The 15,703-nt window shown below is 35.6% G+C and overlaps 1 protein-coding gene and 1 pseudogene across 3 annotated transcripts in view; both read right to left on the bottom strand.

Moving 5' to 3' along the window:
- Positions 1-15,703, bottom strand: part of NRDC (nardilysin convertase) — an 84,495-nt gene that overhangs the window by 19,167 nt on the left and 49,625 nt on the right. For 2 of the 3 annotated variants that reach the window (XM_040978548.1, XM_040978547.1), the window contains 7 exons: positions 15,294-15,351; positions 13,118-13,191; positions 11,293-11,362; positions 8,570-8,647; positions 5,548-5,668; positions 5,408-5,466; positions 4,541-4,595 (listed from right to left, as the gene is read on the bottom strand). In XM_040978548.1, coding sequence (XP_040834482.1) covers positions 4,541-4,595; positions 5,408-5,466; positions 5,548-5,668; positions 8,570-8,647; positions 11,293-11,362; positions 13,118-13,191; positions 15,294-15,351 — 515 coding nt within the window. The remainder of the gene's footprint in view (positions 1-4,540; positions 4,596-5,407; positions 5,467-5,547; positions 5,669-8,569; positions 8,648-11,292; positions 11,363-13,117; positions 13,192-15,293; positions 15,352-15,703) is intronic. The other variant, XM_040978549.1, reaches the window with a different exon arrangement.
- On the bottom strand, positions 9,750-9,842 carry LOC121155385 (annotated as a pseudogene).

Genomic DNA, 15,703 nt, shown 5'->3' with positions numbered 1-15,703 from the left:
GTGACTCTTTATAACTGTCTTCTTTCATTTAGTCTATTTTCAAAGTTCATTCATGTGTTAAGTAGATAAGCTCTTCTCATAGCTAAACAATATTTTATAACATGCATATTCCACCTTTACCTTATCCATTCATCAGTACATGGACATCTGGGGTTCTTTGCACTTTTGAGCTATAAGAAGCAATGCAGGTAAGATCATCTGTGCAGGGGCCCGGCATAATAGCCTAGTAGCTAAATCCTCGCCTTGAATGCTCCAGGATTCCATGTAGGCGCCGGTCTGTGTCCCGGCTACTCCATTTCCCATCCAGTTCCCTGTTTGTGGCCTGGAAAGACAGTGCAGGATGGCCCAAACCCTTGGAGACCTGGAAGAGATTCCTGGATCCTGGCTTTGGATCAGCTCAGTTCCAACTATTGCAGCTATACGAGGAGTAACCCAGCAGATAAAAGATCTTTCTGTCACTCCTTCTGTCTGTAATCTGATTTTCCAATAGAAGATACAATAAATTCTTCAAAAAAAAAATCATTTGTGCATCGTAAGTTTTTTTGCGCACAAATGTTTTCAGTTCTGTTGGATGTATAACTACAGGTGAAACTGCTGGCCATATGACAACTGTGTTTAGCTTTTCAAAGAAAGGCTACCGAAGTAGCTTTTGTTCCACTGGCAGTGGACACAGTTCCAATTTCTTCACATCCTCTTAAACATGTACTATTATCTAATCTCTCATTTTTTGGTTACCATATAATCTCTCACTGCCTGCTATGATTGTTCCTGCTTTTCTGCCTACAGAAAAGTACCTAATTAAACAGCTTTCTCATCATATACTAGTTCAAATAGTTAATCTATAGAACAGATTAACAGATTAAAATATATGGATCTATATTCCTGTGTGAAATTTTTAAAAATTCTAACATTTTTTAAAAAAGAGTTTGAAAAAGCCATTCCTATTTTCTTTTTTAAATGAAAGCTAGAAATAATTCTGAAGAGCAGATATCTCAACTTTGTTTAACAGAATTGGGATGGCGGACACCACTGTGACCTAACAAGCTCAGCTACTGCCCACAACTCTGGCATCCCATATGAGTGCTGTTCAAGTCCTGGCTGCCCCATTTTTTTTTAAACGATTGATTTATTTTAATTGGAAAGGAAGATCTGCAGAGAGAAGGAGAGACAAAGATCTGCCATTTACTGGTTCACTCCCCAAGTGGTCACAGTTGCCTGAGCTAAGCTGATCTGAAACTAGGGTTTTCTTCCGGATCTCCCAACTGAGTACAGGGTTCCAAGGCTTTGGGTGCCACCCTCTACTTGCTTTCCCAGGCCATAAGCAGGTAGCTGGATGAGAAGTGGAGCAGTCAGGATATGAACCAGTGCCCAAATGGGATCCTGGCACATGCAACGCATGGATTTAATCATGAGGCTACTATGCTGGGTCCAGCCTGCCTAACTTCTAATCCAGTTATCTGCTAAAGTGCCTGGGAAGCCAGCAGAGAATGGCCCAAGTACTCAGATCCCTGTATCTATGTGAGACTCTGAAGAGACGCCAGGCTTCAGGCTTTGTGCAGGCTCAGCTCTGGCTGTTGTAGCTATTTGGGTAGTGAACCAGGAAACAGAAGATTTCTGTCTCTCCTTCTTTCTGTAAATCCACCTTTCAGATAATCTTTAAACAATAAAAACAAGCCAAACGCACAACTGTATAAATGTTTAAACACACACACACAAATGGATCTACTTAAGCCAACAATTTCAAAATTAAGCTTCTCTGGGGTCATATATTAAAATCCAGAAAAATGGGACCTGCGGTGTGGTATAAAAACCACTGCCAGCAATGCCAACATTCCATGTCAGGAGCCGTGTACTATAGCCACACTGAAGCCATTTTGAATATAGAACTATGGACCAGTGGAAAACCCCCAGTTGGCTAGAAGCTTGGGAAAGAGGTTATGAAACTAATCACATATTTAGCTTCAATTGTTTCTAGCAACTGTTTCAGAATGTGATTTATGCTGTATCTGCCGACATCTTGTTACTGATTATCTATGCTATTGTTGATATGCTGGTTACTATTGTTGATATGGTGGTTGCTCAAGAACAACTGGTCTTGAGACCATGGTTTGTGTCCCAGTTTCTCCTTCCCTTCCTGAGCCTTAGTTACTGAAGAATATAAAAACCCTCAGTTGAAATCAATAAACCAACAGCTTGATCAGACATCCTGTCTTACTGTCCATTCTTCGTGTCTCTTGTCCCTTCATTCTCTCCTACGTTGGTTGTGACACCCGTTGACTGTCCTGCTGGACGGGACAATTCCATATGGGTGCCAATTTGCCAATTTGTGACCCACTTCAGATCCAGCCCCTTCTTAATGGCCTGGGAAAAAGTAGAATAAAATAGCCCAAGCATATGGAACTCTGCAACTCATGTTAAAAACCTGGAAGAAGTTCTTGGTTTCTGGCTCCTGGCTAAAGCCTGATCCAGTGCTGCAATGCAGCTATCTGGGGAGTGAACCAATAGCTGGAAAATGTTTGTCTCTCCCTCTCTGTAACTGTTTCAAATAAATTTTTATTTTGATTTATAAATAAAATCTTTAAAATAAATAAATCCCATATGATTTGAATCTCAACTACCTCATTTCTGATTCAGCTCCCTCTTAATGCATCTTGGAAAGCAGCAAAAGACTGGCCAAGTGCTTGGTCCCTATGAACCACATGGGAGACCAGGAGTTTTGGGCTCCTGGCTTTTGGAGTGACACAGTCCTGGCCATTGTGACCATTTCGGAACTGAATCAGCAAAAAGAAGATCTCTCTCACTCTATTAATTATCCCTTTCAAACAAAATATTAATTCTTGTAAGAATAGATATTTTCAGTAAGAAAAAAAGAAAAAAGGGATTTGGGTAATACTTATACCTCAAAACTCTCGCTCCTACTTCTTCCCTGCCACAGTTCCAGCCCAACAGTTGCCAGCACAGCTGATGAGGTGACTAAAAATCACCCCTGGCAAAGCAGATGGTAGGACCACACGCTCTATGCATATCACTCTATTTTACAGGATGTAGTATGTATAAGACCTTCTAATGGCCAACAGGAGTCATGACAGGCTCTATTTCCAACATCAAACAATTTCAAGTATATCAAGTAGATTACACAGGCGTCAATAGCAACCGGAAACCTATAGTTTTGATGTCCTTGCTATCACATACTTAATGTAACAGAAGAGTCCCTGGTGTTGGCCCCAAAAGCCAACATTCCACATGTCCTATGAACTGGTAATTCAGGGGCTCTTACATCCCAATTCCACAAATATTCTCCATAATTATTAATAAGATAGCAAGGCACAAATTCAAAAGAATCCATGATTTGGAGTTGGGAGAGTTTATGGATTTATTCTTTTCAGCCTCTATTTTGCTTTTTCTTCCAGTTATGAGTATAGGAAACAAACCAAAATAGTATTATGACCATAAATAACAGAAATCACAGTGTGGTTGCTGGAGATATCTCAAAATGTGCACAGTACTAAAGAACTGTGGCAATCATCAGACTTTGTTATTTAATGCATTAATAAAGAGATACATATGACTGTGTTTTATTATTTGGAAAACTTAATTTAAATATTCTTTTGCAAGTACTGTACTTCATTTTTGGAGTATACAGATGGACTGTATTGTTTCAACGTACAAATTTCCTAACTCACTGCTCTAATGAAGTTATACAATGGAATGCCTTTAAAATTAAAAAACGTTTGGCCTAAAATATCAAGCTGTCATTAATTCTCATACAACTTGGGGTGAAGGAAATACATTTTCTTTCTTTCACAAAATACTGACAGTTGATGAATTCAGGTGCTGAATGTCAGTCATCATTATACTACGATGGCAATTTTTCTAAAACATAAAAAGCTGAGATGAAGTGCTATTTATTCTATGGAGAAGTCTACTGGATATAGCACATTTTCAAAAGGGTCCAAGGAATAAAAAGGGTTTACAAAACAACACATCCTTTTGCTCTAAAACTTTCCTTTCAACCTTATGCATTTCATATGCCACGACAAGACAAATAGTATCATTAACTTTTTTCTAATACACCACAGTTACATATTTATGTGCTAAACCTAACATTTTTTAATGCTGACCTTAATTCAAATTTATCGAATCTATGAAACTATCTCTTAGCCAGGAAACTGCTTTCCTTCCCCTGAAATCCTGAAGCACAAGGTAAATACTACCATACAGAATACCTATACAATATTTGAATTTCCAAACTAGCAAATACCATAGCAAACTCTTCATGAATATTTAACAAAGCAACAAAGTACAGAGATAAGTGACTGTCCTACACTATGATCTACACAACCTGCCTAATCCTCTCATAGTTTTATTCACAATAAATTACTAAAAACACAACAGTGACTGTCCTGCTGTCTCAGGCCATCTTAAAAGTCCCATGTGTGAATAGCAGAGTTAAAACTGAATGACACTGCCAAAAATAGGAACAATGTAACAGTGTCAACTTGTCAGAGGGCGCTTTCAGAAACAATTTGACTTCCAGTACCTGTTCTTGGTAATGAAATTCATTATCCTCAATTTTCTGAATTTCTTCAAAAATTCTGTAAAAAAAAAAAAAAAAAAAAGACAATTACAATTAAAAGAAATATTATAGTCTCTCACACTAGAATAGAAGAGAACCGTTAAGAGAGAGACAAACAGACTGGTCACATAAATGTAAAACCTTCGTGTGTACTCAGACATAGGGGATGAGCAATGACAGCGGGTGAGGAAATCCATCAAGGTGAGACTACATGATGTCTATGCGCAACTCAAAAGCCGACATCTGTTATTGCCACATCTCATGAGTAATGGAATGTTCTAATTGTTGCTGAAATTTCTTAAGCAACACATGGGTCACGTGCTGGCATCTATTCCTAAATGTTCTTGATACTCTTTTTCACCACTCCAGCGACACACTGGTATTTTTGTTGCATGTTCGTTAACTTCATGTTGATGAACACCTACTATTTTTCTCCCTGTTGTGCACTTTGTACACGGACTCTGTGTTTAAGGGGATGCATACTGGAAGTATTGCAGAAACTGATATGCTCAGAGGTGAAGACAGAGAGCAGTATGTCTCTATGCATACAGAACAAGGATGGATTCCCAGTGAAATGGCTGAAGATGCCCTGACAGTAGGATGCTGGACTCTGACACTGTCCCTGCCTACACTGTCGGGAGACACTTCAATGGCAGCATGATAGACTTATGAACGTTCACACCCATTGTAAAACTAGAGGGAAAATCAGTGCAGAGAGGAGGGCATTTGGGGAGGAGGATGGGAAATCCCAGTGCCTATTAAACAAAACAAAAAAGAAGCCGACATCCACTACCATTAATTCCTGGCCTCATTCTAAGAAGTATTCATTACCTTTGTTCTGGGCCTAGCTTCTGTAGCATTTTTAAATACTGAAAGACAGTATGAGCAACCTGAAAACAAAATATCGGGTTAGTCTTTTGCATGAAGTGATATTCACATAAAAGAAAAGCAACTTCATTTTCATTATTTACCTCGTAGAAATGTTCATAGCCCTCATCGGTCAGTGTAATAGAAATGCTAAACACTGAGTAGGTAGAATTTTGCTCAAATCCTGTCTCACCATTTCCACCAAACAATGCAAGAGCCCAGCATCTACAGTTCAAAGGAAAACAAACATATTAATATCTGTAGACTTACAGTCTACAACCACCTCAATAAACAAAATGGATGCACGTTCTATGGAAAGTCAAGAATCTCCATCTTTGATTTAAAAGTACAAGCTTTCCGCAAAAATAAATAAATACAAGCTTTCTAAAGAATTGTGATATTTTAAGAATCATAAAAAGGAGGCAACAATTGATATCAGTATTTGTTAATACTGTAAAATTGTAAAACATTTTTTGATATAACAAAAAATTCTTGGTGAATAGCACAAAATACTAAACTTTACTAGAAGATATCTAGAAAGCAACTCATCTACAATTTTTCAACCTGTCTTACAAGAATACTTTAAACACTTCAAATATATCCCTTCTTAGAATGTCAAGTCCCCTGGAACTACACAGATAGTCTAAGAAACAAACAAGATTATGCCTTTTCCCAACTAGAAAAATACTAAAAATGTTTAAAGCAGCAAAGACATGGGAACAATCCAGATGTGCTTCCAAAGAAGAGTGGTTAAAAGAAACTGTGGTACATCTACTCCATGGAATGTTATTCAGCTATTAAGAAGAATGAAATTATACTATTTACAACTAGGTGGTCCCAGCTAGAGACCATTATGCTCAGTGAAATGAGTCAATCACAAAAGAACAAATACCATATGTTCTCTCTTATATAAGGAAGCCAGCATGGAAAGTGTAACTTCAATAATCTGATCCATACTGCTTTTGTTTGTTTGTTTGGCTCTATCCCATATATTTTAGATGTTTTTTTTTTAATTTCAGTTTTGTTTATTCCAAATAATTTCTTTTCTCTTGTTGAATTCATCACTGGCTCATGGATTACACGGTGGCATCATTTTTCCCAAGAGACTTGTGTTTCCTTTTTGTCACACTCATGTGTTGGTTACTCAGTGACACGTTTTTTCATGGTGCTGTGATTTGTTGTTGATGTTGTTGTTGTGGCTCTTGTTCTAATTCATATCAGTTGTTGACCTTGTTTCATGGCTTCTCAATTATGGAAGTGTATAGTGATGAAGTACTGGGGTCTAACATATACAGATTTGGGAGTATAACAGAATATGTATCCCTGCTTCCAGACGAAATACGGATTCCCAATGAAACTGTTGGACATGTGTAGACAATGGGATGCTGGATTGTCTGACACTGTACCAACAATGCTGGGGTACACTTAAATAAGAAGACTGACAGAATTATGATTCCTTATGAAGGACTACACCATTGTAGTAAAATAGGGATAACCTGTCAGGGGGTGGGAGTTTGGGGGAGGGAATCCCAGCCTACACAAAATTATATCACATAATTCAAAATAAAAAAATATATATATATAAAAAACAAAGCACAGAGGACACCAAAAAGATGTGAAATTCTATAAAACTCAGTAAGGAATGTTGTGCACATCTCCACGCATACTAAATAATTGTGAAATATATAGATGTGCCCAACATCATTAGTTTACAATAATCCTTCCTTCTCTGATTTCTTTAGTGTTCAGGTACACAATATCTTTAAAACATTTATTTAAATTTCTCAACCTTCTTTTCCTACCTCATTTGAAAAGTGCGTACACACAAGCACACACATTGCAGCTCTTCCATCCACTGGCTGGTTCACTCCCCAGATACCCTCAACAGTCAGATCTAAACTAGACTGAGGCCAGGAGGATTCTAGAATTTAATCCTGGTCTCTACTTTCTTATTTTCAAATTAATCAGTATACAAAAAGTCAAACAAGAAATTATTTTAAATGTATCGGTCCTGATTCTGAAGATATATTTCAATTATTTAGCCATAGGTGATTTACACTTAAATGACATAGGACACATTGTGATAACATAGCTGTATATATTATTCACAGTTCTACATATTTATTATATACAATGAAGTTTCCACAAAAGTCCACCTTTTTGGTCAGGAAAACCAGGAGATCCATAGCACTTAAACAATGGAGTTCCTTAATATTCATTCAAATTCAAATTTTTGGCTGACTAAATATATTACTGGAATATTAGTTGTCACTAAGACGTTCTTAGAGATTTATTTATTTAAAAAGAAGATTTTACAGAGAGAAGGAGAAATAGAGAAGGTCCGCTATCTGCCAATTCACATCCCAAATGCCTACAATGGTCAGAGTTGAATTGATCTGAGATTGGGACACATGAGCTTCTTCCTCGACTCATGTGTAGGTTCAAGGTCCCAAAAACGTGGGCCATCCTTTGCTGCTTTCCTAGACCATAATCAGAGAGCTGGATTGGAAGCGGAGCAGTGGGTTCACAAGCCAGTACCCAAATGGGATGAAAGCGCCATTGGCACTCAATTAGCCTAATACTCCACTGTGTCAGCCCCTATGATTTTTATGACGTTCATATTCATTTGAAAGCCAGAGTTTCAGAGAGAAAGGGAAAGACACAGAGGGAACAATCCCATCCACTAACTGACTCCCAGAAGGCTGCAACAGCCAGATCTAGCCTGGGCAAAAGCCAGCAACTTTATCCAAGTCTCTTACGTCAATGGCAGGGACTCGACTACATGAGCCATCATTTGCTGTCTCCTGGGTCCATTAGCAGGAAAGTTAGTGGAAAAACAGAGTAACCAGGCCTTAAATTTGACACTCCTATATGGAATATGGGCTATTCTTCAAGATTTATTTATGATCTTTTTGTGTGTACAATCAATTCTCAATGTGAGTTAAAATAATAAATAAGGAAATACAAAATTACAATACTCACATTAAAACAATATAAGTTACTAAGACAATTAAGCATTAAATTTCATCCCAACTTCTACCAGTTAAAACAGAATACATTACAATAACACTTATTGTCTATAATTTTTGAGATTGTTACATGGAAACTAAAGAATTGAATACTTGCTTTTTTCTAAGATACGAAAGAATGCTGCCTTTGCCTTCGTGTCCAACCAGCCAGGAAATATAATGAAGTGGCTTCACCCTTTAAGAAAAGTTAGTAAAAAATTTAAAAATCAAGGCATAAATACACACACACAAAAAAAAACCTTACCTCTGAAATTACACGGTGGAAATATAATTACAAACTTATTCTCACATAAATCCACTAAACATGAAATTGTAACTTAATAGTGCCAATATAAAAAACAGAAAGAATGGTGAAAGTTAGCTTCATCTGCAATGCTTGCATTCTAAAATCTATTTCTCTTGAATACCAAATGTATCATTCATGAGTAAAATTTTTAATTTTTACTTTAACCAAAATGGAAATAATATAGATTTTTATCTTTTTAGAACCTATAAAGATACAAATCACCGTGGTAAATGATATATGTTACTCTAAGGGTAAGAAAATCTAGATTCTTTATTAAAAAAAAATTATTTACTTATTTTCAAAGTCAGAGTTACAGACAGAGAACTTCACTCGACAAATGGCTGCAATGGCCAGTTCTGGACCAGGCCAAATACCTGAAGAGCCAAGAGCATCATCCAGGTGGCCTTCCCCATGGGTGATAAGGTCCAAACATTTATGCAATCTTGTGTTGCTTCTCCCAATCCATCAACAGGAAGCTGAATGAAAGGTTGATTGACTGGGATTCCAATATCACAGGTAAGAGGCCTTACATGCTATACCACAATGCAGGCCTCTAAATCTAGGATCAAATTTTGGTCTAATTTTCCTTTAAGTATATCAAAGTCTTATTTAAGAAACTTATCCTTACTGATATTTTCTTTTTCTCTTCATTTTCTACCTCCTTACTCAAGAGTTTTCACACAAATGCAGTTAACAGGTATATTCTCATACAATAAGCTGGGAGGTTATATTCAAATTGTCTCCACTGGCTTCTACAGATTTATTTGAAAGGCAGACAGAAAGAGCTCCAGTCCTCTAAACTCACTCCCTAAATGCCTGCAACTCAATCCAGTCTCCCAAGTGAGAGCAGGGACCCAACCACATAAGTAAGCACTGTCTCTTAAGACACACTTAATCAGGAAACTGGATCAGGAGCAGAGCTGGGGCTCAAGTTCAGCATTCTATACCAATACAGATGTACCAAGCAGCATCTTAAACAGTACACCAATACCTGGGGTAGAAATGTATTCCCACAAAAAGGAAAATATTAAACTTATAAAAACAAATACTACACTTGATGCTTGCCAAAAGGCTAACAAGCAATGAACCCAAAACCACGTGAGGAAGTCTAAATACATGACAGAATACAGCAAATCCTTGAAAGCCAAGATACAATATAACAATTACAACTGTTAAATACAATGCTATTTAAATACGAATCAAATGACACAGCAAGACAGAGAAGCAGTTAATAAATAAGCACACTGATTACACAAATAGTTGCACATGAACAAAATTAATCTGTATTTGCTAACACTGAAGAGATAAATACTTTATAAAACAAAGCTCCCTGCAAAAGTTAATTTATTGTGAACTCAACAAATGTGGAGTTACAAAATCACTGATAATGAATGTCATATTAAAATAAACTATTTTTAAAACTGCAGAAACACTGACTTTAGCGAAAAAATGATCAGTAGTCTTTTCTACTCTTCAGGAATTTTCAAAATTTCCACAATGAAATTAGGACTCAGAGAAAAAGCTGCTTTACTAATAGTACATATAGTGTAATTACACTTCCATAAAAAATATATACTTGCTTTATATTCAAAATATTTATGCCTGAAATCTATAAAAGAAACTATTAAGGCTAAAAATATCTTTGATACAGAAAAGGAAAAGCAGACCTTTACTTTTTATTTTTAAAGCCTTTTTATTCATATTAGTATTTCACAAACATATATTACTTTTATAAAATAAGACTTTTCAATAAACATTTAACCAAATCTTAACTATGACTCAATCAACAGTCCTACTCATAGCATCTTTGCACCGAAAGCAAGCAAATAATACATCTTTTTTTGGTTTTCTTCACTGGAAGCAAATTGCTTTTGGAAACTTTCATTGTTTGAGACTTCAGTATTTGAATGTTTTAATATATGTGCGTGGCAAAAAGCACTTTCACTGAGCTCAAATATTATGTTTTTTCCCTCCTATAAGTAGGTGTGTATGTGATGTAACCTTAAGTTTCATTCCTTCCTTTGTGTGTATGTGGTATAACCTGGTGGGTTTTTTGTTCTTGTGGTTCTAATTAGAATTACATCTGCAGACACTTTGTCTAGATCCTATTTTTAATGAACTGCTTATCCTATGCTAATATTGCTCACGTAAGATAATAGCAAAAATAAGCTAAAAATCTTTCCTCAAATCTACCTCAAATCATGAGTCAACCCTTGAGATTTACATCCTAGACATTTTCCTTCAAAATTCAGTTTTACTTTTTGCAAGAATTAAAACAAAAAATAGTAGCCACAGCCAAGTAAATCACAAACGAATACATTTAAATTTAGCATCTCCACTAAACAACTTCAAAGACTGGGGAAAGGCAACTAGTTGTAAGAAAACTCAAGCCTTGACACTCCAAAATGACAGCATAATAAATAGCAAAGCTTGAAAAAGCTAAGTATTGTCCAGTGCAGGCCTACCACACTATTTGTGCTTATTAATTCAGGATCCCCAAACTAAGTGAAACAAATTTGTCCTTCAATTCTTACCTGTAATGTTGCTGTTGAGGTGGAAGTGCCCACGTAATGGTTAAAGCATGAATCTTTCTGATCGGAACAACTAAACAGAAAAATTTTCAGAGAAACAGATTATGTGTTACTCCATAAGTTTTACTGATATAAGCAGTTGTTTATAAATGCAATTTATTTCACCCTTCAATAAACAGGAAGACTAAATACAATACAATTATTATTTTAGGCCACTGATTTTCCAACTTGAATAATATAATTTTTGAGAACTTTTTTTCTGCTTGACTTTATGAGCAGGAAAGAAGGAACAGGGAATTGTGAACAGCAAAGTATGGATCTCTCCTTGCAAAAAAGGATCCTGGAGTAGGAGTTGAGAGATTCTCGTCTAAACCCTAGCCCTATCACTATCTATCTGTAAAATCACTTAAAAATCTTGCTGAATCTTTTTCCTAAGGGTAAAATGAGTGGGTTGGACTGAGGGATCTCTAAGATTTTTCTTAGTACTATTATTCTATGATTCCCATAATAGAAAATCCAAAATGAAAAAGAATTCAACTCAAAAAAACTTGTCACAGGAAAAAGTCAACTTAATACAATGGAGTCAGCAACAGAAAAGGTGTAAAGAAATAATCCCTGATCAGAATAAAGAAAGAAGAAAGAGACTGGCATTGAGGGAAGGGAGGAAAAAATATCTAGGCAATTAGAAAAAAATTTTAGAAGAAAACAATATGGGGAAAATAATAGTCTTACCCACTTTCCTGTAGCCCTTGAACCTTTTTACCCTAATTAACTATGTAAAGATTGTCAAAATATAATTAAAAAAAAAAAACAATATTATACCAGCTGTGCTAAAAAGAGCCAAAAAAGGAGAAATGGTGACTTAAAACTATTTATGCAATATTCATTTGGGCAACCTGTTAAGTATAATCACATGACAATGATTATCATAGCAGAATCATGTGACAACTCAGATATGAGTTAATAAACAGCAGGGCATAAAAGTACGTAGACCTCAACTACGTATGTTTATTTAAAAATCAGAAAGAAATTACTTCTCTTGATTGTAAATTTTAAACATAATTCCTCCGCCTTTCTTGATACTTTAAATTTTTCCTCTCTTAGGCATAGCGCAGTGGGTGGCCTAGTGGCTAAAATCCTCGCCTTGAACGCACAAGAATCCCATTTGGGCGCAGGTTCTAATTCCGGCAGCTCCACTTCCCATCCAGCTCCCTGCTTGTGGCCTGGAAAAGCAGTCGAGGACAGCCCAAAACCTTGGGACCCTGCACCCGCGTGGAAGACACGGAAGAGCTCCTGGTTCCTGGATTCAGATTGGCGCAGCACTGGCCATTGTGGTCATTTGGGGAGTGAATCATTGGATGGAAGATCTTCCTCTCTGTCTCTCCTCCTCCCTATATATGACTATACAATAAAAAAAAATATTTAAAAAGAACAAAAATGTTTCCTCTCTTAATAATATTTTTAAATGAAATTAAAAGCAAATAATTTCCAAAGCATTTTCCTCTCTTCTATTCTTGTCTCATTGAAGGTAGAAAGAGAACAGAGATTAAATAAAATAAAAAAGAAACAAAAAACAAAAGGTACAGTAAATTGCGAAGAAAGCATGAAACAGACCCAAGTAATAGCAGCACACTACAACCAGTCAATCTGGAGCTGGCTAGTGACCTGCAATTAATCATTAATCAGCCACCCATTGCCCATCTACCACCTTTCCAACACAGGTACACTCTCTGTTATGTTTATGTTTTCAAGATAACTGGTAGCCTCAATTACATTTTAGAGTACGTTCTCAAATTATTTCACAGTTTTAAGCTTTTGATTCACAAACCTCTATAAAGTTTGTTAAATGCTGGTGTGTCAAATGGATCCGTTAAATGGCCAAAGTCTGGTTTGGGTAATCCACTGAAAATTTAAAAAAAGGAAAAAAAGCATTAAAATTTAATTGGCAAAAAATTTTCTATGTATTTCTATAGGGATATCAACTGACAGACACATATGCTACATACTGCTGCATAAAAAGCATTGGGGTGTGTGAACATTGGCAACAAAGACAAAATTTTCAAATAACCTAATCTTCACTCAGATATTTTTATAATTCACTAGTTAAAAAATAATGAATATTTATGGCTTCTATCAGTTCCATTCAACTTCACCGCTCCCCTTCCCTACAAAGCCACTTGTTTTATTTTTAACTTTTATAAAGACAAGAGATTTTTTTTTAAGTCAAGAGATTTTATATTCCTATCTTAACTCCCTCTTTTTTAGTTTTTCATTAACTTTCAATTTTCTTTATAATCACACTTAATGCTCCACTAATTAGGAATTCAATAAATATACCCAATATTCAAGATGTCAATTTCACTTATATACATTATATTCTTTGTATTCTATATGTTAGCTACTATAAATTTCAGAAAGTAAAATTACACTAGAGAATACTTTTTTAATTCAGCAAACATATACACAGTGGTTATGACACATAAATCATTATATTAAGCATTACAGTGGATGAATGACTTTGTCTCTCCTTCCAGAGGATTCTAATCTGGCTGAAGATATTAATATCTCTTCCATCTAATGGAACAACACAAAATAACATTAAATCTTTCGGACTTTACAATTTGATTAAGGAACCCAAGTTACTAGTGAAGAATTCTTAAATGTTCATCAGAGATTAATAGAACCTAATGATTCACCCTTTTAAATATACTTCTGATTTGATTAGTGAAGTTCAGAGTGGAGACATTCATAACCATCGTTTCACTTTTCTGTAGCTTACATTTCTTGCCCAAAAAAATCTTAAAAATTAGAAACTCTGCAAATTCAGTTTTCATTATAATTCCATAAAGTATTGCTAGTATCAACAGAAATTTACATACATCCAAGGTAATAACCTATCAGTTATCCTAACATTTTATGCTTTTTTTCACAAAATTTTAAAAATTATGTATTTGAGTGAAAAACTGTACAAAGCCATTACCTTACTCATCTGATGTCAGGAAAATAATCTGATTACATTCATTCTACTAATATGCAAGCTGCCTGGAATAAGATAACTGAATTGTTTTCAGATGTGTTTGTACCATTTGTAATAATATATAAAGGAAAAGTTTCTTCTAAATGTATGCACTATTTTAGCTGATTAGATGTGGACTAAAATGTTTAATAACATCCTTAACTAAATTCTAAGAGCTCATTTAGTTCTACATTCAGCAATATGGGTTTTTCAGAGAGTACACCAAATAAGTCATTATCCACACAAAAAAATTAACATTATTTATATGAAAGTCAATTACAGAGAGAGAGAAAATGATATTTCATCCATTGGTTCACTCCCACATGGCTGCAAAAGTCAGAGATGGACAAGGCTGAAACCAGGAGCCAGGGCTTCTCCTAAGTCCCCCATCTTCTGCTGCTTTCCCAAGTACATTAAACAGGAAGCTAGATCAGAAGTGGAGCAGCTGGCACCCATATAGGACGGGGTGAATTAAACTGATGGCTTAACTCACTGCACCACAGCATTAGCCAACAAAACTGTTTCATTTATAGGGAACAGAATCCCCAAATCATAAGCAACTGACTACCCACCCTAGCCCCTGCCAAATAAAAAAAAAAAAAAGAGCTTTCAGAGCACAACTGTTACATGACAGAGGATGTAAGCACACATATGCTGCCATTTGTCACACTATTTTAATGAAACAGTTCCAAATACCTTGCACAGTAACAGGAACATTTTGAATAAAATCAAAAGGAGGCATAAGTTACTTAAAATTATGGTGTGCTGTAAGTTTTGTAAGTCAATTTTGAACCACAGAAACTTAAGTCCTCATTTTAGTTTGCCCACTTGACAGCTGTGTGATCTGGCCAAAGTTAATAAATGTATTACAGGTCTTATCATTATCACTTTTATTTAAAAACTAACAAAAAAGAGCCTTCGGGATTCATACAGAAAGATATGGTCTATTTAACTCTAAATACATAGGATTTAAGAAAATAAATCTTACTTATTTGGTATTAGAGAGAAGATTTCAGTCACCCACTTTTCCAAAGTATCCAGCGTTTCTTGAAGGGAGCAGGATGGAGAAAAAGAAACACAACATTATTATTCAGGGTAAAAATAGAATCAGGTTTTGCACAGATTTCTAGTTAAAAATAATAAAATCTATTAATTTAAGCATTATCTGCCAGTAGGTAAACAGTAACAAGTAATTTTCAAAAAGAAAAAAATTTTCCAAAAAAAAAGTTTAAGAAAACCATAGTACACACACAATTTTGTTAGACTAATTATTTCTCACTAGCTATAGCTAAGTTAGGAAACGCAAGTTAAGTAAAGCAAATAAGATTTTTAAAATGTTGTTTTTCATTACGCCTATGTGAACAAAAAACCTGAAGATAAACCTATTTCCCACTGCCC

This window comes from Ochotona curzoniae, unplaced genomic scaffold, assembly GCF_017591425.1.
Source record: "Ochotona curzoniae isolate NIBS_2020 unplaced genomic scaffold, NIBS_Ocur_1.0 contig_291, whole genome shotgun sequence".
Lineage (NCBI taxonomy): Eukaryota > Metazoa > Chordata > Mammalia > Lagomorpha > Ochotonidae > Ochotona > Ochotona curzoniae.
This window is presented reverse-complemented; position numbering and strand designations above follow the sequence as displayed.